Source organism: Aegilops tauschii, chromosome 7 (genome assembly GCF_002575655.3).
Source record: "Aegilops tauschii subsp. strangulata cultivar AL8/78 chromosome 7, Aet v6.0, whole genome shotgun sequence".
Classification (NCBI taxonomy): domain Eukaryota; kingdom Viridiplantae; phylum Streptophyta; class Magnoliopsida; order Poales; family Poaceae; genus Aegilops; species Aegilops tauschii.
In genome coordinates this window covers 453,394,899-453,422,260 of record NC_053041.3, presented here as the reverse complement: position 1 = coordinate 453,422,260, position 27,362 = coordinate 453,394,899, and the positions used below count along the sequence as shown (strand labels likewise).

Genomic DNA, 27,362 nt, shown 5'->3' with positions numbered 1-27,362 from the left:
CCAAGGCCTCGACGTCTCCGACCGGACAGCCTCGGCACGGCGGCCGGGGACCGGCCGTTTCTTCGGCGGGAAACGGTCGGCGGGAGCGGGTCGGGCCCTTCTCGGAGGGCCTTGCCCTTCTCCTCGGCAGAGAACCGGCGGATCGGCACCATTGGCGTCAAGATGGAGGAAGGGCGAGGAAGAAGGAGCGGAGGAAGAAGAGATGGACTGCGGGGGCTCGCGCCCCTTTGTACTTATAGCCCAAAGGAGGCCAACCGTCGGCCTCCACGATCGCAGGTAATCATGACACTCTTTGCATGCAGGGACTCGTCAAATCGGGAAGTTGCCGAGGCAGCGTGGGGAAGCGGAGACGCCCACGTCCAATCAACCGCCACGCGGCGACCAAGGCCGCAGGCTATTGGAGCCCGTGGCGCTCCGCACTTGCCCTTTCGCTTCATAGCTAAGCCAAGCCCGAGCGCGCCTTGGGCCCGGGGGCTACTGCCGGCGTTCTGGGAATGGGGGTCCCCAGACTTGCCTGCATGCGGCCTGCGGCGTGGCTCAAGGGGTGGCCCAGTACAGCCCATCTTCATCAACCCAAGCTCAAGACCCTTGCGAGGGGCCAAGCCTCGCGGGGCGGACGACGCAAGGCTTCCTCAGGGACGGCCTCACCAGGCAGGCTCCCGAAGAGGCGGAGAGATCAAGGCAAGGGTACCTCGCGAGGTGCTCGTGACGCAAGCCATGACGATCAAGGCCAGGAGGGCGCCAGGAGGGCGTCGGCCTGCGCAGTGTCCTTGTTTCCTCTTTGGTGCAAAGGGGCAAGCGCAGGCACGCAGTACCGAGGCATCGGGCAAAGGTTACCATTCCGGTGCAACGAGACCAAGACCAGCAGAGCGGCAGGACGGAGGTCACCGTAGAGCCCAAGACGGCGTCATTGCCAGTGCCTTTGGCAGTCGAAGACCACCTTTAGTCAGGATAACTTGTACTAGATGTTCCCCTTCAAAATAGCCGTTGTTGGCGCCCTTCCCGCTCAATATTTGGGAAGAGGACCAGGGCCTCTATATATAGGGCTAGCCACCACAGTAGGAGGCAACTAAGCCTCAGGCATCTCATCGGAGAGGATCGATCCTAGCTAAAACACACCGCACCAGCTCAAGGACACCCCTCGCGAGGCTATTCTTCCTCTGTACTGTTCATCATCAGCCCCTGAGGCAATCCACCACACCACACACTGGATTAGGGTATTACACCACAACGGTGGCCCGAACCAGTATAAACCTTGTGTCTCTTCTGTTCTTGATCGTGTAGCTTAGATGCTCAGCGAGGCGTTGGGACATGGATCGGTAGGGGGAAGATCTCCGCGCGCACCCTAGAGTTCGAACCTTAAGGGTTTTGCCGGAACCCCATATCCGACAAAAACATGCCTGAACTTCATGAATCTTAGCATGGTTTCATGACATGGCACCAACATGCTGCGGTAATTTTTTTGGCCGAATTGGGACAAGCTTTGGTGTAAGCTTCTTGCAAACCGGAGCTTCCTCAAGAAGGCTCGTGGTTCCAAGAGGGAACGTGTCACCTCCGTGTGCGAAACAACATACGTACACTGCCTTCTCCCGCCTTAATTTTTTTACACTGGCAGATTAGACCAAATAGAAGTGTCGTGCTAAAATTTGAATTATTCCGGGTTCGTTTGGCCTTTTTATACATTAATTGAGTTTCTGTGCATTTAGTGTGCATAATTCAAATTTGAACTACAAGCACAGGCTCCAGTGCACCAAAGTTGTTTGAAAAATCACACGTGTGTCCCTGGGTGAATTTCGAGGTCCCGTGCTAGAAATGGGAATGAAATTCAAACATCTGGGCGTCGTGCCTCGGTCGGAAAGATTGAGAAACTTGGTTTTTTAATTCCTATAAATCCAAAACACGCCTGGAAATCATGAAACTTGGCATGGTGTCATGACATGGCACCAACATGTTGTGATATTTTTTGGGCCGAATTGGGACAAGCTTTGGTTTAAGCTTCTTGCAAACCGGAGCTTCCCTTAAGAAGGCTCGTGGTTCCGAGAGGGAACGTGTCACATCCGTGTGCGAAACGACATACGTACACTGCCTTCTCCCGCCTTAATTTTTTTACACAAGCAGATTAGACCAAATAGAAGTATCGTGCTAAATTTTGGAATTATTCCCGGTTCGTTTGGCATTTATTTATACATTAATTGAGTTTCTGCGCATTTAATGTGCATAATTCAAATTTGAACTACAAGCACAGGCTCCAGTGCACCAAAGTTGTTTGAAAAATCACATATGTGTCCTTTGGGTGAATTTCTAGGTCCCATGCAAGAAATGGGAATGAAATTCAAACATCTGGGCGTCGTGGCTCGGCCGAAAAGATTAAGAAAGATGGTTTTTTAATTCCTGTAAATCCAAAACACGCCTGAAAATCATGAAACTTGGCATGGTGTCATGACATGGCACCAACATGCTGCGGTAATTTTTTTGGCCGAATTGGGACAAGCTTTGGTGTAAGCTTCTTGCAAACCGGAGCTTCCCTCAATAAGGCTTGTGATTCCGAGAGGGAACGTGCCACCTCCGTGTCCGAAATGACATACGTACACTGCCTTCTCTCGCCTTAATTTTTTTACACAGGCAGATTAGACCAAATAGAAGTATCATGCTAAATTTTGTTATTATTCCGGGTTCGTTTGGCCTTTTTTATACATTAATTGAGTTTCTGCGCATTTAATGTGCATAATTCAAATTTGAACTACAAGCACAGGCTCCAATGCACCAAAGTTGTTTGAAAAATCACATGTGTGTCCTTGGTTGAATTTCTAGGTCCCATGCAAGAAATGTGAATGAAATTCAAACATCTGGGCGTCGTGGCTCGGCCAGAAAGATTGAGAAACTTAGTTTTTTAATTCCTGTAAATCCAAAACACGCGTGAAAATCATGAAACTTGGCATGGTGTCATGACATGGAACCAACATGCTGCGGTAATTTTTTGGCCGAACTGGGACAAGCTTTGGTGTAAGCTTCTTGCAAACCGGAGCTTCCCTCAAGAAGGCTCGTGGTTCCGGGAAGGAACGTGTCACCTCTGTGTGCAAAATGACATACATACATTGCCTTCTCCCGCCTTAATTTTTTTACACAGGCAGATTAGACCAAATAGAAGTATCGTGCTAAATTTTGGAATTATTCTGGGTTCGTTTGGCCTTTTCATACATTAATTGAGTTTCTGCGCATTTAATGTGCATAATTCAAATTTGAACTACAAGCACAGGCTCCAGTGCACCAAAGTTGTTTGAAAAATCACAGGTGTGCCCTTGGGTGAATGTATAGGTCCCATGCAAGAAATGGGAATGAAATTCAAACATCTGGGCATCGTGGCTCGGCCGAAAGGATTGAGAAACTTGGTTTTTTAATTCCTGTAAATCCGAAACATGCATGAAAATCTTGAATCTTGGCATGGTGTCACGACAAACGTACACTGCCTTCTCCCGCCTTAATTTTTTTACACAGGCAGATTAGACCAAATAGAAGTATCGTGCTAAATTTTTGAATTATTCCGGATTCGTTTGGCCTTTTTATACATTAATTGAGTTTCTGTGCATTTAATGAGCATAATTGAAATTTGAACTACAAGCACAAGCTCCAGTGCACCAAAGTTGTTTGAAAAATCACATGTGTGTCCTTGGGTGAATTTATAGGTCCCATGCAAGAAATGGGAATGAAATTCAGACATCTGGGCGTCGTGCCTCGGCCGGAAAGATTGAGAAACTTGGTTTTTTAATTGCTATAAATCAAAAACATGCTTGGAAATCATGAAACTTGGCATGGTGTCATGACAAGGCACCAACATGCTGCGATATTTTTTTTGGCCGAATTGGGAGAAGCTTTGGTTTAAGCTTCTTGCAAACCGGAGCTTCCCTCAAGAAGCCTCGTGGTTCCGAGAGGGAACATGTCACCTCCGTGTGCGAAACGACATACGTACACTGCCTTCTACCACGTTAAATTTTTTACACAGGCAGATTAGACCAAATAGAAGTATCGTGCTAAATTTTGGAATTATTCCCAGTTCGTTTGGTCTTTTTTGTACATTAATTGAGTTTCTGCGCATTTAATGTGCATAATTCAAATTTGAACTACAAACACAGGCTCCAGTGCACCAAAGTTGTTTGAAAAATCATATGTCTGTCCTTGGGTGAATTTCTAGGTCCCATGCAAGAAATGGGAATGAAATTCAAACATCTGGGCATCATGGCTCGGCCGAAAAGACTGAGAAACTTGGTTTTTAATTCCTGTAAATCCAAAACACGCCTGCAAATCACGAAACATGCATGGTGTCATGAGATGGCACCAACATGCTGCGGTAATTTTTTTGGCCGAATTGGGACAAGCTTTGGTGTAAGCTTCTTGCAAACCGGAGCTTGCCTCAAGAAGGCTCGTGGTTCCGAGAGGGAACGTGTCACCTCCGTGTGCGAAATGACATACGTACACTGCCTTCTCTCGCCTTAATTTCTTTACACAGGCAGATTAGACCAAATAGAAGTATCATGCTAGATTTTGGAATTATTCCGGGTTCGTTTGGCCTTTTTTATACATTAATTGAGTTTCTGCGCATTTAATGTGCATAATTCAAATTTGAACTACAAACACAGGCTCCAGTGCACCAAAGTTGTTTGAAAAATCACATGTGTTTCCCTGGGTGAATTTCTAGGTCCCATGCAAGAAATGTGAATGAAATTCCAACATCTGGGCGTCATGGCTCGGCCGGAAAGATTGAGAAACTTTGTTTTTTAATTCCTATAAATCCAAAACATTCCTGAAAATCATGAAACTTGGCATGGTGTCATGACATGGCACCAACATGCTGCGGTTATTTTTTTGGCCGAATTAGGACAAGCTTTGGTGTAAGCTTCTTGCAAACCGGAGCTTCCCTCAAGAAGGCTCGTGGTTCCGAGAGGGAACGTGTCACCTCCGTGTGCGAAACGACATACGCACACTGCCTTCTCCGCCTTAATTTTTTTACACAGGCAGATTAGACCAAATAGAAGTATCGTGCTAAATTTTGGAATTATTCCGGGCTCTTTTGGCCTTTTTTATACATTAATTGAGTTTCTACGCATTTAATGTGCATAATTCAAATTTGAACTACAAGCACAGGCTCCAGTGCACCAAAGTTGTTTGAAAAATCATATGTGTGTCCTTGGGTGAATTTATAGGTCCCATGCAAGAAATGGGAATGAAATTCAAACATCTGGACGTCGTGGCTCGGCCGGAAAGATAGAGAAACTTGGTTTTTTAATTCCTGTAAATCAAAAACATGCCTGAAAATCATGAAACTTGGCATGGTATCATGAAATGGCACCAACATGCTGCGGTAATTTTTTTGGCCGAATTGGGACAAGCTTTGGTGTAAGCTTCTTGCAAACCGAAGCTTCCCTCAAGAAGGCTCGTGGTTCCGAGAGGGAACGTGTCACCTCCGTGTGCAAAACGACATACGTACACTGCCTTCTCCCGCCTTAATTTTTTTTACACAGGCATATTAGACCAAATAGAAGTATTGTGCTAAATTTTGGTATTATTCTGGGTTCGTTTGGCCTTTTTTATACATTAATTGAGTTTCTGCGCATTTAATGTGCATAATTCAAATTTGAACTACAAGCACAGGCTCCATTGCACCAAAGTTGTTTGAAAAATCACATGTGTGTCCTTGGGTGAATTTCTAGGTCCCATGCAAGAAATGGGAATGAAATTCAAACATCTGGGCATCGTGGCTCGGCCGGAAAGATTGAGAAACTTGGTTTTTTAATTCCTGTAAATCCAAATCACTCTTGAAAATCATGAAACTTGGCATGGTGTCATGACATGGCACCAACATGTTATGGTAATTTTTCTGTCCGATTTGCGAGGGCGCACACATTAACAATCAACAAACTCATTTTGGAACAAGTGTTGTCACGTTACAAATCGGAAACACAAGTATTATTGAAACCGTGGGCGTTCTACTTACCAATTACGTGCCGCCACGCGTCCCTTTTTTTATTGGCTAGGAGGTGCCATGCGGGGCAGCTATTTGAGTACGGGGGGCGTGCGACCAGACCCCTGCGCATGCTCATCAATAGGAGAGCCCTTTGACCGCTACCCACCGCGCACCTCCCTCCCAACGTCTCCATTAATGGCGCCCGAGCCCCTGTTCTACGGCGTGGCTATATGTCTAACTGGACTGAGATTTAAGAGAGAAAAATGAAAATCTGAAAAGAAAGTTTTTCATGGATCTAGATGTATGATCTGACGGACCCGTATAGCATCGACTGCGAATTATAGCAAGCATGATGAATATAAGGACGATGACAGTGGATAATAATTGTCTTACATATTTAGGAAGATAATTAAAAAAATCCACATGCGGCAACGCCCGAAATACACAAGGGCAAAAGAAGAAGGAAGACAACGATCTGGCTCACTGATCTCTATGTTGCTGCAGGCCGCGGGAACTAGTCTCTGCGGCGAGCGGCGATGAGCTCTTTCTTGTCCTCAAGATGCTGCTTGAGAGAATCCACGGATTCCTCCACCAACCTTCTGTGCTCGATGCGCAGCATGGCATTCTCGTCCATAAGTTTCTCAACGATGACGCCGGTCCTCTTCAACAAGGCAGTGGTCTCCTCCTGCAGCTCCGCACTTCCGACGATCTTCGCCCTCAGCAGGTCGCACTCGGCCCGGAGCTTCGCATTGCTCTCATTTAGTTGCCGGATGACGCTGGTAAAAGAGGCTTTCATGTCGTCCTGCAACCTCGCCCAGCCGGAGATCTGATCCATCTGGCTATGGACGATCGCATGCATGCGCCTGTAAGAGTCCTCGCCTGCCCGCCAGACATTTTCCCAGGCTGCCGCGGCGCGGGAGGACATCTCTGCTACATTCGCAACACGGTGGGACATCTCTTCTGCTTCCGTGGCGCGGCCGGACCAGTCTGCCGCATCAACGGTGCGGCGGGACGGCGGCGCGGCGGGATCTCTGTGCTGCTACGACCGCGCGGCGGGACATGCCTGCTGCGTTCGCGGCGAGGCGGGACATCTCTCGTGCTTCCGCTTCCATGCTCGCATATCCTTGGTGGCAATCTCTCGACCCAGAACTCACGCTGGCCATGGAAGACGCAAAGGGAACGATGATGAATGACTTGTTTGTTTTTGTGGATGAGGAGTTGAGGAGGAATGTGCAGTCATCTTGGAGTAGTAGTATCTATAACCGAGTAGTAATACGCTCCACGTGGGAAACCGTTTAGGTTTTGATCAGTGTGAATAGGTTTGCAATTTGGAATGTGACGTGACGCATGCTCAAAATTTACTGACGGTTATAAGTGCAGCACTATTCCCGGAAGGCGTAACGTGGGCACGTACGCCTTCTCGGTCGCATACGTGGCGTTTGCACCATAGGGTGCACCGCAATAGGCAATGTCAGCACACGTCTTGTTCCAATAACCATGCGCACTCGTTATTACCATCACGCACGCTTCTTCTAATTAGAATGTGTGTGCCCATCTAGCGCACACACGTTGATCTATCTAACTGTTTCAGTTTGCTGTGACTAATCGCAAACAGTTCATCCATGTGAAGTGTATGCCATCAACCGCAGACACTTTGATCTGGCTGACCCGTTTTTGTTCTGTTGCCTAATCGCAAACAGTTAATCCTTCTGAAGCGTATGCCCTCAATCACACACACCTTGATTTGGTTGACCATTTCTTTTGTGTTGCCTAATCACAAACAGCTCATCCGAGTGAACCGTATGTTGTATATCGCACACGCCTTCATCAGGCTGCCCGTTTCTTTTATTCCAACTCATCGCAAAACAGTTCATTGGACTGAACCGTATGCCCTGCATCGCACACGCAACTAAAATCTGTACCGTGTTTGATGGCTCCGCCATCGCAAACGTTTTGCACCTTTTTTGACGGTTATTTTACACCACCGTTTGCGATTATTGCATCGTACACAGTTTCGTCAAAGGGTCTCTGGTCATAGTGTCGCATTAGCAGCACCCTGCAGTAGTGTAACGCGACACTACGATCAGAGACCCTTCAACGAAACTGTGTGCGATGAAATAATCGCAAACAGTGGTGTAAAATAATCGCCAAAAAGTTGCAAAACGTTTGCGATGGCGGAGCCATCAAACACGGTTCTGATTTTAGTTGCATGTGCGATGCAGGGCATACGGTTGATCCAGACGAACTGTTTGCGATTAGACAGAACAACAGAAACGTGTAGCTATATCAATGTGTGTGCGATATACGACATACAGTTCGCTCCAATGAACTGTTTGCTATTAGGGAAAGCAACAGAAACGGTCAGCCAGATCAAGGTGTGTGTGATATACGGCATACGGTTCAGTCGAATGAACTATTTTCGATTAGGGAAGAGAACATAAATGGTTCAAATTAACAAGATGTGTGTGATACGTGGCAAAAAGGCCCGGAGGTTAATTCGAGAACAAGTACACAGAGGTTAATTTGACATACATGACTTATAAGTTTAACAGAAATCATATCACTTTTTTGGAAAACATTTAATTGCATTGAATGTATATAGTGCTCCGTCCTATTAGTTGAATTAACCTCAAGGTCCATGTTTTGGAAACATGACGTAAAGTAACGGGATAGACCATCATTCAAGCGAATCAACATGTGTTCAAAAAACAAAAATTATCAAAAAGTAACGAGATAGACCTTCTTCAAGCCAATCAACATGTGTACAAAAAATAAAAAATGTCAAAAATTACAAAACAAGGACCTCGAGGTTAATTCAACTAATATGATGGAGCACTATATACATTCAACGCAATTAAATGTTTACAGTGACCCATCACATCAGTTAATTTAACATCGAGGCCACTTCCCATCCGGTCACCCATCTCATGACTACTCAAGCCTCAGCACAGTTAACTTGGGAGTTCTGTTAGATGAGCTATCGGTAGGGAAGCTAGTCCTTGCTGTTGTAGGATCCCTCTTTGCATCCTTTATTGGGCACCCGGATGACCGACTGTTGCCGCCCAATGGTCAATGCCACGTCCCACGCATGGCAGTTTTTGCAGCGGGTAACTGCATTGTCGCGCCGCGCCCGGCGCAACCGCATGCACACGAACGCGTGTGATCGCGCGCTGGCCCCAAACACTGGTAGCACAACTTATAAATTGATGGATGGAGTACTAGTTACAGTGATGCATATAATTAAGCAAAGGAATCGCACATGTCTGTATTGACTGGAACGAGAATGCAATAGCACAATAAGAATTAAGGCCACGATGATGCAATCACAGTGGTGGTTACAGGAGGCAAAAAGAAAGATGCATGCATCAACATACAACCTCCTCCTCCTGAACTCAGTGTGCCGGGCCACCGACCGACGGCTAAGGAGCGGCGGCTTTTGTGGCGAGGCCAAGGTGCTTCTCAGCAAAGGCATCCAATGCTTCGAGCCGGTTGAAGAAGGCCAACGTCGTAGCGTCCTCACTTGCCTTGTAGATACCTATGTACACGATTTGCTCGTATACGTGGATGTGTAGGCCGAAGAATTCTTGCAGGGCGAGGCGCCTCGCGGCGAGCGCGACCTCCAGGTGGACATTCTTCGTGGCGTCGGTGGGCAGTCGCAGGGCCACCAGTGCTTGAAAGAGGTTCCGACCATGGAGGCTGATTAGGGTGGCAGGCAATGAGGAGCCCGGGCATGCGGGCTGGAGGAGTACGGCGATGTCATCCGCGAGCTTCTTGACGACGGTGAACTTGTTGGTGGTGGCAACGATCATTTGGTCCAACTGAGAGTCGTAGTTGGCGTCGATGGAGGCCATCCACCAGTCGGTCGCCAACACCGTCTAGAGACGATCCTCGGTGTCATGCCGCAGGCCGGCATCGTGGACCATCTGGCACAGCCGATGGCCACTCGGGCGCATCGCCGCCATGGGTCTGGAGTGAGCACTTTTGCGCTTATTAGTGTAGGTGCTTAGGCAAATGCTTAGGTGTGTACGATGTGGTAGATGCATTGGAATGGAGGGGTGCCTTTATATAAGTGCAAACTGCCTTGCATTCACATCGTGCTGCCTCTTTTCCCAGTCCTCCTCCCATTACTTCCCTCATGCATTCACATGATGCTAATTGAAGGAGGATGCATCATTGGCCGTTCAACATTTCAGGAACCGCTACCCTCTCCCTCGTCTGCATTAAAGCCGTATCGGGAACTATGCCGCCCACTGTCAAATCGAATAGTACTACGCGGCCCGCTGCACGCCCGGCTAAACACGCCTCCTCGCCTCCATCGATGCTTAATTACTGAATTTTAGTTGCAAAAATTAGATACTACTAGTGATTTTTAGCTTCATATTTTGACAAATTGCAGTGTTACAAGGTCGACAAATTGTAATGTTACTAGATCAACAAATGTCAATCTTTCTAGTTTGACAAATGGCAACATACCCAATATGACAGATGCAAATCTTACCAAATTGTTTGTAAGTGGTTGCACACGGGTCATCCAAAAGAACAGTTTGCGTTCAAGAGATGCACAAATCCTGCTCTCACTTTGCATACGGGTGATCTATCTAAAACGTTTGCGATCAAGAGCCATTAAAATCTATAGCCATTAAAACCAAGACACGTGGCGTCACATGAATGGTTAACAAAACACACACGGTTTGAATTATACAAACGTTTGAGATATTAAAGTGGCAGCTATTTTTCCAAAATGCCTTTGTTGGTTGTTGTTCGAGCGCGCCTTCTCTCAAAATGGACACGAAAAATACCACAACATGTCGGGTTCCATTCCATGATAGAATGCCAAGTTTCATGAATTTCAGATGAGCTTTGGATTTACTAGAATTTAAAAACAAAGTATCTCAATGTTTTGCCGACAATCAATGGTGCCCTAGTGTTTGAAATTCATTCCCATTTCTTGCACCCGAGGACAAAGATTTGATTTTTCAACCAATTTATATGCACTGGAGCATGTGCATGTAGTTCAAATTTGAATTATGCGCAAAAATGCATTGAAAACTCAGTTAATGCATAAAAATGTCCAAACGAACCCCAAAAATAACAAAAATTGACACAACACTCCTGTTGTTCTATGTTGACACGAGAAATTTTTTGAAAGCAATAAGAGGCAATGGATATCGTTTCGTCCCCAAAGGTGGGACGTTCCCTACCGAAACCATCATGCTTGTTGTGAGAAGCTCTGGTTTGTGAGAAGCATATACCCAAACCTGCCCTAAATGGGACAAAAAATTACCACGGCATGTTGATGCCGCTCCATGATAGCATGCCAAGTTTCATGAATTTCATACGAGTTTTGGATTTACTAGAATTTAAAAAACAGGTATCTCAATATTTGCGGCCGAGTGACAGTGGCAGGGTGTTTGACATTCGTTCCCATTTCTTGCATAGGACCTAAGCATGCAACCAAGGACACAAATTTGAATTTTCAACCAATTTATATGCATTAGAGCATGTGCATGTAGTTCAAATTTGAATTATTCACATGAATGCATTGAAAACTCAGTTCATAAAAATGTCCAAACGAACCCCGAAAAATCCCAAAAATTTACGCAACACTCCTATTGTTCTATGTTGACACTAGGAAAAAAATTGAAATCAAGAAGAGGCAATGGACAAAGGTATGACCTTCCCTAACGAAACCATCAGGCTTGTTGTGAGAAGCTCTGGTTTGTGAGAAGCATATCCCCAAACCTGCCCCAAATGGGACAAAAATGTTACCAGGGCATGTTGATGCCGCTCCATGATAGCATGCCAAGTTTCATGAATTTCTGACGATTTTTGGATTTACTAGAATTTAAAATCTAGGTAACTCAATGTTTGCGGCCGAGTGACGGTGGCAGGGTGTTTGACATTCATTCCCATTTCTTCCATGGGACCTAAGCATGCAACCAAGGACACAGATTTGAATTTTCAACCAATTTATATGCATTAGAGCATGTGCCTGTAGTTCAAATTTGAATTGTGCACATGAATGCAAAGAAAACTCAGTTAATGTATAAAAATTTCCAAGCGAATCCCGAAAAATCCCAAAAATTGACACAACACTCTTATTGTTCTATGTTGACACCAGGAAAAATTTTGAAATCGAGAAGAGGCAATGGATATCGCTTCGTCCAGAAAGGTGAAACGTTCTCTACCGAAACCATCACACTTGTTGTGAGAAGCTCTGGTTTATGAGAAGCTTATACCCAAACCTGCCCCACATGGGACAAAAATTTTACCACGGCATGTTGATGCCACTCCATGATAGCATGCCAAGTTTCATGAATTTTGGACGACTTTTGGATTTACTAGAATTACAAAAGCAAGTACGTCAACGTTTGCCGGAGAGCCACGGTGCCGTGGTGCTTGAAATTCATCCCCATTTCTTGCATGGGACATAAGCATAAACCCATGGGCACATATATGATTTACAACCCATGTTGGTGCACCGGAGCATGTGCATGTAGTTTAATTTTGAATTGTGCACCTGAAATGGCTAGAAAACCAATTTAATGTATAAAATGTCCAAATGAACCCTGAATAATTCCAATTCTTCTACAACACACATATAGTTGCATGTTCACTGCAGATAAAAAGTCTAGCAATTCAAACACCGTCCATTGCCGCTGTGACCCCATTATGTAATTCAAATCAAGACGAAAAATCAAGTAGATCCCACACAGTTCATTACAACCAACCGTGTGAGATGCAGCACAAAATATCTTGGAGCACGGTCGGAGTATAGTACTCATACGGCTTACGCGAGAAGGTGCGACGGCTACAGTCCACGGCCCACTCTGAATAAGGGACCATGTCCGATGACACTTTGTGCGCCACTTTTTTCGCTGAAGTGATTCCAAATTTTCGGCTTCCGCGGAAATATCTACCTCCCCGCCCCCTCCCCCTTACCAAAAGCCACATTTCCCCTGTTTCTGCCTTCCTTTCCAAGTTGAAACCTTCACTCCTTGCTTGCAGTGCCGCCTCCTGATACGTCTCCAATGTATCTATAATTTTTGATTGCTCCATGCTATTATATATTCTATTTTGGATGTTTAATGGGCTTTATTATACACTTTTATATTATTTTCGGGACTAACCTACTAACCCAAGGCCTAGTGCAAATTGCTGTTTTTTTCCTATTTCAGTGTTTCGCAGAAAAGGAATATCAAACGGAGTCCAAACGGAATGAAACCTTCGGAAGAGTTATTTTTGGAACGAACGTGATCTAGAGGACTTGGAGTGGACGTCAAGAAACAACCGAGGAGGCCACGAGGCAGGGAGGCACGCCTGCCCCCCTGGGCACGCCCCCACCCTCGTGGGCCCCTCGTGGCTCCACCGACCTACTTCTTCCTCCTATATATACCTATGTACCCTGAAACCATCGAGGAGCACCATGAAACCCTATTTCCACCGCCACAACCTTCTGTACCCGTGAGATCCCATCTTGGGGCCTTTTTCGGCGCTCCGCTGGAGGGGGAATCGATCACGGAGGGCTTCTACATCAACACCATAGCCTCTCCGATGATGTGTGAGTAGTTTGCCTCAGACCTTCGGGTCCATAGTTACTAGCTAGATGGATTCTTCTCTCTCTTTGGATCTCAATACAAAGTTCTCCTCGATCTTCTTGGAGATCTATTCGATGTAACTCTTTTTGTGGTGTGTTTGTCGAGATCCGATGAATTGTGGGTTTATGAAAAAGTTATCTATGAACAATATTTGAATCTTCTCTGAATTCTTTTATGTATGATTGGTTATCTTTGCAAGTCTCTTCGAATTATCAGTTTGGTTTGGCCTGCTAGATTGATCTTTCTTGCAATGGGAGAAGTGCTTAGCTTTGGGTTCAATCATGCGGTGCTCGATCCCAGTGACAGTAGGGGAAACGACACGTATTGTATTGTTGCCATCGAGGATAAAAAGATGGGGTTTATATCATATTGCTTGAGTTTATCGCTCTACATCATGTCATCTTGCTTAATGCGTTACTCTGTTCTTATGAACTTAATACTCTAGGTGCATGCTGGATAGCGGTCGATGTGTGGAGTAATAGTAGTAGATGCAGGCAGGAGTCGGTCTACTTGTCACGGATGTGATGCCTATATACATGATCATGCCTAGATATTCTCATAATTATGCACTTTTCTATCAATTGCTCGACAGTAATTTGTTCACCCACCGTAATACTTATGCTATCTTGAGAGAAGCCACTAGTGAAACCTATGGCCCCCGGGTGTATTTTCCATCATATTAATCTCTCGCTAGCTATTTCTGTCGCCGTTTATTTTGCAATCTTTACTTTCAATCTTTATCATAAAAATACCAAAAATATTATCTTATCATCTCTATCAGATCTCACTTTTGCAAGTGGCCGCGAAGGGATTGACAACCCATTTATCGTGTTGGTTGCAAGGTTCTTATTTGTTTGTGTAGGTACGAGGGACTTGCGTGTGGCTGCTACATCTTGAGCTTGCGTTGGTTTTCCTTGAAGAGGAAAGGGTGATGCAGCACAGTAGTGTAAGTATTTCCCTCAGTTTTTGAGAACCAAGGTATCAATCCAGTAGGAGGCTTCTCAAAAGTCCCACGCACCTACACAAACAAACAAGAACTCGTAACCAACACAATAAAGGGGTTGTCAATCCCTTCACGACCACTTGCGAAAGTGAGATCTGATAGAGATAATATGATAAGATAAATATTTTTGGTATTTTTATGATATAGATTGGAAAAGTAAAGATGAAAATAAAAGTAGATTGAAAGCTTATATGATAAAGGATAGACCCGGGGGCCATAGGTTTCACTAGTGGCTTCTCTCAAGATAGCATAAGTATTACGGTGGGTGAACAAATTATTGTCGAGCAATTGATAGAAAAGCGCATAGTTATGAGATTATCTAGGGGCATGATCATGTATATAGGCATCACGTCCGTGACAAGTAGACCGAAACGATTCTGCATCTACTACTAATACTCCACACATCGACCGCTATCCAACATGCATCTAGAGTATTAAGTTCATAAAGAACAGAGTAACGCATTAAGAAAGATGACATGATGTAGAGGATAAACTCATGCAATATGATATAAACCCCATCTTTTTATCCTCGATGGCAGCAATACAATACGTGCCTTGCTGCCCCTGCTGTCACTGGGAAAGGACACCGCAAGATTGAACCCAAAGCTAAGCACTTCTCCCATTGCGAGAAAGATCAATCTAGTAGGCCAAACCAAACTGATAATTCGAAGAGACTTGCAAAGATAACTTAATCACACATAAAAGAATTCAGAGGAGATTCAAATATTTCTCATAGATAAACTTGATCATAAACCCACAATTCATCGGATCTCGACAAACACACCGCAAAAAGAGTTACATCGAATAGATCTCTAAGAAGATCGAGGAGAACTTTGTATTGAGATTCAAAGAGAGAGAAGAAGCCATCTAGCTAATAACTATGGACCCGAAGGTCTGTGGTAAACTACTCACGACTCATCGGAAGGGCCTTGGAGATGATGTAGAGGCCCTCCGTGGTTGATTCCCCCTCCGGCGGAGCGCCAACAAAGGCTCCAAGATGGGATCTCGCGGATACAGAAGGTTGCGGTGGTGGAAATAGTTTTTCGTGGTGCTCTCCGAAGGTTTCAGGGTACGTAGGTATATATAGGAGGAAGAAGTAGGTCGGTGGACGCTCGAGGGGCCCACGAGGGTAGGGGTGCGCCCACCTGTAGGGGGCGCGCCGGGCACCCTCGTGACCGCCTCCTCTGTTGCTTGACGTCCACTCCAAGTCCCCTGGATCGCATTTGTTCCAAAAAGATCGCTCCTGAAGGTTTCATTCCGTTTGGACTCCGTTTGATATACCTTTTCTTCGAAACACTGAAATAGGCAAAAAACAGCAATTCGGGCTGGGCCTCCGGTTAGTAGGTTAGTCCCAAAAATGATATAAAAGTGTAAAGTAAAGCCCATAAACATCCAAAACGGGTAATATAATAGCATGGAACAATCAAAAATTATAGATACGTTGGAAACGTATTAGTGGCCTCCTACTGGATTGATACCTTGGTTCTCAAAAACCGAGGGAAATACTTACGCTACTTTGCTGCATCACCCTTTCCTCTTCAAGGGAAAACCAACGCATGCTCAAGAGGTAGCACCTCCTCGCCGGCGACCCTCCTTCACGCTGCTCGGCCTCGCCTATCCAGGCAGGTAATCCACACCCGACCCCCATCCTCCTCCTCCTTCCACATCCCACATGCCTCGACCGTCGGCGCGAGCGCGACACCTTCCACCCAAATCACCGACCCCTCCACCAAATAAGCGCCGCCCTAACCCATGGTGCACACAGTATAGCCAGGATCTCAAGGAGCATTTGGCAGCGGAGAAGCAAATCACGGGCGCCCGTGCGGATGAGGTCGCTATGGCTGCCATTCGTACCGACCCCCAGATCTTGGAGGAGCACCTCGCCGTCGAGGCCACCGTCGACGCCTCGCGCGCCGACGCCGCGACGCGGTTGGCTACTTTAAATGACAGTTCATGGTGTTTTCTCGAGGCCACCGTCGGTGCCTTCGATGAAGACTACAAGGTGTTTTCTCAGCGTGCACGTGCTTACCTCATCTCGAGAGCCAGCAGGTTGGTGCCCGGAGCGGCTCAGGCAACTCACCACTACGACGAGGGCACCCACGAAGCAGAGGCCTCGCCCTCTTCCATGTCGAAGGAGCCAATCGTCATCGATATCTCCGACAATGAGGAGTAGCTTGTCTTATTAGCTCACTATAAGGACCCATGTTCAGTTTGCTAGCTACTGCCTTTCCTTAACAAATTCTAGTGAATTGTGCTATCTACTTTTACCATACAATCTTCTGCTCTAGAGTATATGTTCTACATGTCGTGCAATGTGGTGTTCAATTAACTATTTGGTTCAATTATGCAAATGTGATGTTCAATTCTTTAGGGTGCAATTTTCCAAGTTGTCAAGCATGCTTGGTTTGGTTAACTGTCCGATCTTCTATTAGGAGTATGTTATATTGTGCAATGTGGTGCCTAGTTAACATTTGGTTCATTCGTTGTGGTGTTTAGTTAACTGTTTGGTTCAATTTTGCACTGCGATGTTCAATTGTTGTGGGTGCATTCTGTTATTGTATACCATGTGAGAAATAAATCGAATTTGGTTGTACTAAATACATTAGAAACAAATACAATTGCTATATTTCCAAGTTGTTAAGCATGCTTGGTTTGGTTAACTATCTGGTCTTCTATTAGGAGTATGTTATATTGTGCAATGTGGTGCTCAGTTAACGTTTGGTTCATTTGTTGTGGTGTTTGGTTAACTACTTGGTTCAATTCTGCAATGCGATGTTCAATTGTTGTGGCTGCATTCTGTTATTGTATACCATGTGAGAAATAAATCGAATTTGGCTGTACTAAATACATGAGAAACAAATACAATTGCTATATTTCCAAGTTGTTAAGCATGCTTGTGGTTAACTGTCTGATCTTCTATTAAGAGTATGTTATATTGTGCAATGTGGTGCTCAGTTAACGTTTGGTTCATTTGTTTTGGTGTTTAGTTAACTGCTTAGTTCAATTCTGCAATGCGATGTTCAATTGTTGGGGCTGCATTCTGTTATTGTATACCATGTGAGGAATAAATCGAATTTCGCTGTACTTAATACATGAGAAACATATACAAGTGCTATATTTCCTAGTTCTTAATCATGCTTGGTTTGGATAAATGGGTTTTCCATGTGGCTTGAATTAATCTGATGAATCTGCAATGTGCTTATTTATCATCAACATATTTTACTGATAGCATGCGAACCCCTACTTAACCTGATGACTAACTACCTTATATGTGTTGCAGGGAAACAATGGGAAGCACTGAGGTTTACAAGATGGTACTAACTATTATACCTTGCCTTTTTTATTCCTTTGCACCATTTCCAATATAGAGAAGATATTTATGCACATCCTTGTTTTCAGGCCTTTCCAAAGCAGTTCACTGATGATTACCTCTCAAACCACCTCTGTGGTCAGGAGGCGAGGAAAGTTTTCGTACAACACCCGCGGTTCAATATTGAAGTGTTCCTGAAGAGGTCGAAGGATGGACGGTCAATCATCCACGGGCACTGGCCTAAAGTTGCAAAGACCTTCAACATGAATGAAGGCTCAATATTCGCCTTCCACTTTAGCAGTTTTCCAGATGAGATGCATCTGTCTATGTACCATCTATGATGCTAATTTTGAAAGGTTCTAGATGTTGCATGTGAAACTTGGTGCTGGTGCAGTTGTGTAATGGGGTAGCTGAGTGCTGAAGCTATATCATGTTGTACTCAGATGTATTTCAATTATGAAATCCTGCTTCCTTAATATGGAAATGAAATATATTATGTGCTTAATATGAATGTCAATTAGATTAGTAAATGGATTATTAATAACAGGGCAATTAGCCTGCTAATTGGATTATTAAAAATACCATGGGCGATGACCTCAGGCAACACACACAGTTTCTAGGAATAAACCGTGTTGGATCAATGAACAATCACACACGACATTCTCTTGAAAACTGTTTGCATTACGCCACCTTGCACAAACGTTTTCCTTGGAGTGACTATGTGGGATGTATATACGAATGGAAACGTTTAGAGGGGACTGACTGTGTGGGATGTACTTACGACCGGAAATGATTTCGCTAGTATAATTGTATTTTTTTTTAGCACTACTGTACGTTTAATCGTATTTGGTCGCTCGCCGGTCGCACACGACCTCATTTTGCCGAGCGTGTCTGCTAGGAGGGCATATCCCCGATGGTTTCTGGGTCGTGTGGGAAGGACCCCCAATCTTAGTCACTCACTAGCTGACGGTTCCGAATGCCGTCATGGAAAGGGGTTAAAAACCGTTTGTATAGCACCTCGCTGTACCAGTGAAAGGCTGCAGTAATTACGACGTTATTTTTGTATAGTGTAGGTTTATCTTAGTAATGTATTCGGTCGAAATCTTCGTAGGAGCCCAACATGCCAACATTCATCGGGCCCATTCCAATTGGGCTAAAAATGATTATGGGCCGAAATTTGCATGTAGCCCACTAAAAATATCTGGGCCTAAATCAGCATAAGATTTCATATTTTTCTGGTAGGCCTGTGCCCATAGTGGGCCTTTAACAGGCCTAAACATAATTTGGGCCCTCAGTAACAATAGGCCGTTTACAGGTGTAAATATCTCGAACCCATAAAAAACATCGGCCTTTAATAGGCCGAAAGTGAGATTGAGCCCTCATTGTGCCAAATAACCCACTGGTCTTAGCATGCCGAAATGGTGGCCCATTTACAATGCGGACCGTTCACAGGCTGGAATTCAAACGGGTCGTAAATGCGCCGACCTACTACACGGGCCTTTAACAGGCCGGAAGTTCAGTCGGGCTTGATTAGTGTCATTTTTATATGAGCCGTTAATAGGCCCAATGTGACGTTGGGCCACATATGGCCCATGGATTTCGTCCGACGTTAACAGGCCAAAAGTCACAACAGGCTGAAAGTGGCCCAAATCTATAGTGGGCCTCTAACAGGCCGAATGTCAGACATGGCCGAATATGACCCAAATCCTTCACGGTCGTTTATGGGCCGAAAGTTTCGAAGGCCTATAAATGGGCCCAAATGAAGCAGGACCTTTAACAGGCCCGAAACACACCGGGCCGTAATTCGGCCCAAATACTTAGCGGACTGTTAACGGGCCAGAAGTGACCATGGGCTGCGATGATGACAAGTTTAGGATGGGCCGTTGACGGGCTGATTTGACACTAGTCGTACGGGCCTTAACTAAGAATGTTGGGCCTTCAGCTGGGCCGGCCCATTATGGTCCGCTAAATCTTGTGGGCCTTTAGTTGGGCCGGCCCATTTAATCTTTATGGGCCACTTTTGGGCTGGTCCACGTGTCAACATATCATAGGCGCATCTCGCCCATTGGATGAGTGACACATGTGCCAACGCGGAGCTGACACGTGGTTCCGACAGCCAATGAGAATTTTACACGTGGAAATCGGCATTGGTCGTGGCTGTTAGCGGGTTATCGGATCCAAAACCGGACCCGATAGCTTAACGGCGACCCGTTACGGTGGATGCCACGTGTCGGTCACACTTGACGAAAGCACTTCCATGACGCGGCATTTATCGTCACAGAAGTGGACACTTCCGTGATGATAATTTTGGTAATGTCGTGGAACACTTCTACGACAGCATAGGTATGACTATCTTGATTCTGTCATAAAATCGTCATGGATGTACATGCATGATAGAAAACGTGACCTACTGTGACAAACACGTATCATCATGGAAGTGTATTTTTGTAGTGAAAATACGTCTATATACATCGGTATTTGGAGTATGTACTAGTAGTTCATATTGAAATATGCTAAAAGACATATATTTCAAACAATATGATAATTGAAGGAAATATGCCCTAGAGGCAATAATAAAGTGTTATTTATATTTCCTTATATCATGATAAATGTTTATTATTCATGCTAGAATTGTATTAACCGGAAACTTAGTACATGTGTGAATACATAGAAAAACAGAGTGTCCCTAGTATGCCTCTACTTGACTAGCTCTTTAATCAAAGATGGTTAAGTTTCCTAGCCATAGACATGTGTTGTAATTTGATGAACGGGATCACATCATTAGAGAATGATGTGATGGACAAGACCCATCTGTTAGCTTAGCACTATGATCGTTTAGTTTATTGCTATTGCTTTCTTCATGACATATACATGTTCCTATATGACTATGAGATTATGCAACTCCTGAATACTGGAGGAACACTTAGTGTGCTATCAAACGTCACAACGTAACTGGGTGATTATAAAGATGCTCTACAGGTGTCTCCGATGGTGTTTGTTGAGTTGGCATAGATCAAGATTAGGATTTGTCACTCTGTGTATCGGAGAGGTATCTCTGGGCCCTCTCGGTAATGCACATCACTATAAGCCTTGCAAGCAATGTGACTAATGAGTTAGTTGCGGGATGATGCATTACAGAACGAGTAAAGAGACTTTCCGGTAACGAGATTGAACTAGGTATGAGGATACTGACGATCGAATCTCGGGCAAGTAACATACCGATGACAAAGGGAACAACGTATGTTGTTATGCGGTTTGACTGATAAAGATCTTCGTAGAATATGTAGGAGCCAATATGAGCATCCAGGTTCCGCTATTGGTTATTGACTGGAGATGTATCTCGGTCATGTCTACATAGTTCTCGAACCCATAGGGTCCGCACGCTTAACGTTCGATGGCGATTTGTATTATGAGTTATGTGATTTGATGGCCGAAGTTTGTTCAGAGTCCCGGGTGAGATCACGGACATGACGAGGAGTCTCGAAATGGTCGAGACATAAAGATTGATATATTGGAAGGTTATGTTTGGACACCGGAAAGGTTCGGACATTTTCCGGAGTACCCACTACAAGAAATATGTCAACTTGTGACCTTCTCTTGGTGACCCCAGCTGAATTGGTCGTAAATCCACGGCCATTTTGCTTGGAAGGGCTCAAACCCTGAAATTGCCATACACCAAATGGTCATAAAGCAGACAAGAGTGGTCGATGACCTTATTTCTACCTAATTACGACCAATATAAATGTTCATGAGGTTGTGAACTTGGATGCAATGGTACTTATTGCTATGACTAGGCGCCACCTCATCAGTTTTGCCTATGTGTCATGTCCATGTGTCAATTTTTTCCCTAGGTTGTGAAGCAACCTATATTTCTGTCATTCCCAAAATTCCCAAAAAAATATCATAAATTCTTTGGGTCATATCTTCATCAAATATGTAAAAATCCTTCCTTGCCTAGTTCAAAAATAATTCAACAATATTCATTTTCCTATTCTGTTCAGAACAACACTTTGTGAAGGAAGTGCTATTTATATATTCTTGATTGCCCTCAAAAATTTTGGGCACTATTTCCTATCCAAATCATGGCCTCATGACAAAATTCAGCTCCATTTGCCCAGTAAATCTTCCTCGGCAAATTTCAAAAGTTTTTGTCCACCTAGAAGCATTGTGAAAGAAGTACCATTTTTATATATCCAAATGACATGAAATTTATACAATTCCTTCATATGCCCAAATTATCACCCTCCTCCAAATTGCAGCTCAGTCAAATCATCTATGTGAGCCCAGGTTCAATTTATATTTTATGGCCAGATTGGCACATTGCAAAGCATGTGTTATCTAGACCCCTCCTATTACCCTCAAACTTTTTGGGCACTCTTCCATACCCAAATCATTGCCACATGATAATATTCAGCTCCATTTTCTTGGTAAATTTTTCTCAGAAAATTTCCAAAGTTTCTATCTCGAGAGACGCTTTGTGAAGTAAGTACTAGCTAGGCTTACCCAAATGATCTGAAAATTTACCAGGGAATGACCATACCTATGTAACTTACCTACACCAAATTTGAGCTCATTTCATTTATCCAATTTCTCTCGCTAATTTTCCCAAGTTTCTCTCCAGAGAAGAGCATTGTGAAGGAAGTACCACTTTGGCATGTCCAAATGGTATCAATTTTCTAGAGTGCTTTCCTATGCCCAAATAACCACCCCCACCAAATTTCAGCTCAATCCATTCATTATTTTGAGCCCAGCTTCAACATTCATATATTTTGTCCAGTGTGGTACTTTGCAAAGCAAGTACCACCTAGGATCCTCCTTTTGAGCTGAAAATTTGTGATGACATTTTTCATAGTAGATGATCATCCTCAGCCAAAACTCACGCCCATTGTCCATGTGCATTTCCCGTACCGCTAATCAAACACTTGGCTGCTAATTCATCTTTGAGCATAGTTCGGCCTCCTCATGAGAATCTTATGTTGTAATTTTCTTCCTAGCACCTACCTGGGGAGTGCCCAACCCACTAGACATGCCTAGTCGCCCAGAACGCATGGCAACGCCACGGTCACGCGGTGACCACGCGGCAGGCATGCGAGTTTACGCGCTCTAGATTTGGGGCCCTCGGCCACCGTCCAAACCTCGATGTATCGCCAACAAACCATGTATTTCTGATTAAATAGATACTTATGTAACTAGAAATGATTTTTGGAAAAAATAAAGAGCAAACTATAAGGCAGCTGCAGTTCAAATTTGACCCATTTTCTTTTGAATCGGCGGAAATTTGTCTTTTTCACGAGAGGTGGATCAAATTGTTTTAAACCCAACCATTTTGTCAATTGTGCATTAAATATGGCCTAATATTTTATAAAATTGATTAGGTCCAATTTTGCAACAAATATATGCTAGGTCCTTAACAAAAAACCTTGTTTCAGGCACTCGAAAAATGGAAAATGTATTTTTCATGAAAATAAAATGAAAACTCCCTTAGGCAACATTGTTTGGAATTTTAAGATGCACCCTTGTGCACAGTATGAGATCATTTGAACAAACTATGCCATGAATATGGCCATAAGATTGATCATTTGGCTCGAAAGCCATGAATCTTCACGCATGATAGCTCATTGCTAAGAACACTTTTTTAAAATAATTGCCACATTACAAGTTTATTATTTTTCCTGGCAACTTGGTCACATATAAATACACAATGTAAAGGTTTTCCAATTTTTTGAATTTTTTTTTGAATTTTTTATGCCCGTCTCAAAATGCGGTCCAAACGGCGGGCTTGACAGTTCCTAGCTAGTGCTTGAATCTTGGAAAACTTTTGATGTTTCTATGATTAAATAGACACTTATGTACCTAGAAATGATTTTTGGGAAAAATAAAGAGCAAAATATGAGGCAGCTGCAGTTCAAATTTGACCCGCTTCCTCATGAATCAGCGGAAATTTGTCTTTTTCACCAGAGGTGGATCAAGGCTTTTGACACCCAGCCATTTGTTCAATTGTGCATTAAATATGGCCTAGTATTTTATAAAATTTATTTGGTCCAATTTTACAACAAATATATGGTAGGTCCTTCACAAAAAACGCGTTTCGGGCACTCAAAAACTGGAAAATGAATTTTCCGTGCAAAGAAAATGAAAACTCCCTTAGGCAACATTGTTTGGAATTCCAAGATGCACCCATGTGCACAATATGAGATCATCTGAACAAACTATGCCATAAATGTGGCCATAAGATTGATCATTTGGCTTGAAAGCCATGAATCTTCACGCATGATAGCTCATTTCTGAGAACACTTTTTTAAAATAATTGCCGTATTACAAGTTTACTATTTTTCCTGGCAACTTGGTCACATATAATGACACAATGTGAAGGTTTTCAAAAAAAATTATTTGTTTTGAATTTTTTATGCCCGTTTCAAAATGCGGTCAAAACGGCGGGCTTGACCGTTCCTAGCTAGTGGTTGAATCTTGGAAATTTTTTGATGTTTCTATGATTAAATAGATACTTATGTACCTAGAAATGATTTTTGGAAAAAATAAAGAGCAAACTATCAGGCAGCTGCAGTTCAAATTTGACCCGCTTCCTCCTAAATCGGCGGAAATTTGTCTTTTTCACCAGAGGTGGATCAAGGCTTTTGACACCCAGCCATTTGTTCAATCGTGCATTAAATATGGCCTAGTATTTTATAAAAAAAAATTGGTCCAATTGTGCAACAAATATATGGTAGGTCCTTCACAAAAAAACTCATTTCGGGCACTAAAAAATGGAAAATGAATTTTCCGTGCAAAGAAAATGAAAAATCCCTTAGGCAACATTGTTTGGAATTCCAAGATGCACCCTTGTGCACAATATGAGATCATTTGAACAAACTATGCCATGAATGTGGCCATAAGATTGATCATTTGGCTTGAAAGCCATGAATCTTCACGCATGATAGCTCATTTCTGAGAACATTTTTAAAAATAATTGCCGTATTACAAGTTTATTATTTTTCCTGGCAACTTGGTCACATATAATTACACAATGTGAAGGTTTTCCATTTTTTGATTTTTTCTGAATTTTTTATGCATGTTTCAAAATGCGGTCAAAACGACCGGCTTGACCGTTCCTAGCTAGTGGTTGAATCTTGGAAAACTTTTGATGTTTCTCTGATTAAATAGATGCTTATGTACCTAGAAATGATTTTTGGGAAAAATAAAGAGCAAACTATGAGGCAACTGCAGTTCAAATTTGACCCGCTTCCACCTGAATTAGCAGAAATTTGTCTTTTTCACCAGAGGTGGATCAAGGCTTTTGACACCCAACCATTTGGTCAATTGTGCATTAAATATGGCCTAGTATTTTATAAAATTTATTTGCTCCAATTTTGAAACAAATATATGGTAGGTCCTTCACAAAAAAGCCCATTTTTGCCACACGGAAAATGATTAAATATAGCTAGAAAGATCATAAATGCATACAAAATTGGTGCTCATCCATAAAATGTGGTCTAACTCTAGTGAAAATTTGTGTGGTGCCCTTTTGCAAAATAGTTTTGATAGCTGCTTCACAAAATCCTACTAGTTTTAGCACTTGGAAACTATTTTAAATCACAGACTTTTCGAACCAATCAGAATTGTTCTCATGGATCACCCCCCTTAGCCGATCTAAGACGTCCACACTTGGCGAATCCAACGTCTCTCACTTGATCTCAGCAGCCCAAACAAAACCCTAGCAACCCCCGGCCGCCTCTCTCTCCCCTCTCCCCGAGAACACACCCGCCGCCGCCTCTCTCTCCCTCTCTCCCCGATCCAGAATCCAGATCGACGACGACGTACCTCTGTCGCCGCACCCTCTTTCCCCATCCCACTCGCAGCGCTCACCATCCCGCCCCCACCCTGCCAAACTTCCTCCTCCTCCTCTCTCGATTCCCCAACCCAAGCCCCAGCCTCGCCGCCAACCAACTCCTCTCCCCCAACCCCGCTGCCGTCGGCCTCCTCTTCTCCAACCCCGGGCTCTCTCCCATCAGCGCACCGCTGCCGCCCCCACCCTCTCCCCTTCCCAAGCTGCTCAGGCGGCGCCCAGATCCGCCACCGCCGTCCTCTACAACCACGCCCACGCAGTGGCATATGAAGGAGGAGTTAGGGGCGGGGAGCGGCGGGGCCCTTCCTCCGCCTCCGCGGTCCATGGTGTCTACGTGCCATTCCTCCGCCTCTACCTCGCCGACCTCGCCGCCTCGGTCGCCGTCGCGTCCGCCACCGACCAGAGGAACGACACCTGCGGCGCCGGGGGACCCTTCGCAACTGCGTCGGGGGAGCTCGCCGATGCAGCGACCGTAGGCAAGGTAAGGGATTTCATTCACAGATTAAGGGTAGGGTTCGGATATGGGATTGTGAATGCCGACGGGTACGAGCTGATTGATTTGCTGGTTGAGCGCCTTGATTCTTCCTCTTGTTTGGTCTGCATCACGCCTAGCCTTGGCTGTGTTGTCTATTGATCCATCGATTTACCAAGGGGTTGGATTCAGATAGACGATTGAGAATGTGGGTGGCTACTAACGAAAGTTCCTACCAGCCAGTTCCTTGTCTGTTCCACCGTGTAGCAATTACTGTTCCCCACTTGCTAGGCTGTTGTTTGTCTCTTCGCTTAATTATGTTGGCATGATTGGATGATTTGTTTCTTGATAGGGCAGATCCCTTCTCTCAATCCGTCTCTGCTCTCTTTGTTAATTACTGTGCTACTCACTTCTCCTGTATTCTATTAGCACCAAGTCTATTGCCTCTTAATTACTACTACTCACTGCTGTTGTATTCTATTAGCACCAACTGTGTTGCCTGTGTATTATATATATTCTTCTTTCTCAAGCACAAGAGCACTAGTGCTATGTTGCTCCCTCTGACAGTCCATGGACAAACTCTGTTAATTTATTTTGACTGCCCATAATTCCCTCTCTAGCAGCACCACATGTACTCTTGTCTCACCCATAACAACAATTTACTAGTAGTATGTCTCTTGGCTTGGGTGCTAGCTTAGGTCCCTTCTACTACTACTCCACTTAGTAACTTGTCTGTATTCTATTACTTTGTACCTATGTGTGTGAGCTGTATTATATTCATCTTCCTCAAGTACTACAACACTGGTAGTTGTACACTAGCGACAGTCCATCTAGTTTATTAACTCCAAGTGAAGTGAAGTGAAGTGAAGTGAAGTGGGCATAATTCTCTAGATGTGTTATAGAGTGCTAGTATCTGTTTCCTTGCCTCACCCACAAAATGTATTAATATGCATGTCTCTTGGCGCGGTGCTAGGTCGGTTCTATGCCTTCGAGAAGGACCATCACCTCGACGCCACCTCCAGCGGCACTGGAGTTCACCTTGTCGGCCGACGACTACAGGCTCATGGAGGAGGTCTGCTTTTGCGCCAACGCCGTCGTGTACCATGCCATCTTCCTCCCGGCCAACCGGGCCATCGTCGTCAAGTGCCTCGATCTTGATTGACTCAATAATAACCTC

At 44.3% G+C, this 27,362-nt stretch overlaps 1 protein-coding gene across 1 annotated transcript; it reads left to right on the top strand.

Annotated features, from left to right (window-relative positions):
• The first annotated feature begins 162 nt into the window (after positions 1-162).
• Positions 163-27,362, top strand: LOC141027256 (uncharacterized). The gene is made up of 3 exons (XM_073504246.1): positions 163-276; positions 25,586-26,194; positions 27,159-27,362. The coding sequence occupies exons 1-3, from the start codon at positions 163-165 to the stop codon at positions 27,345-27,347; spliced, it is 912 nt and encodes a 303-aa protein (XP_073360347.1). The 3' UTR covers positions 27,348-27,362.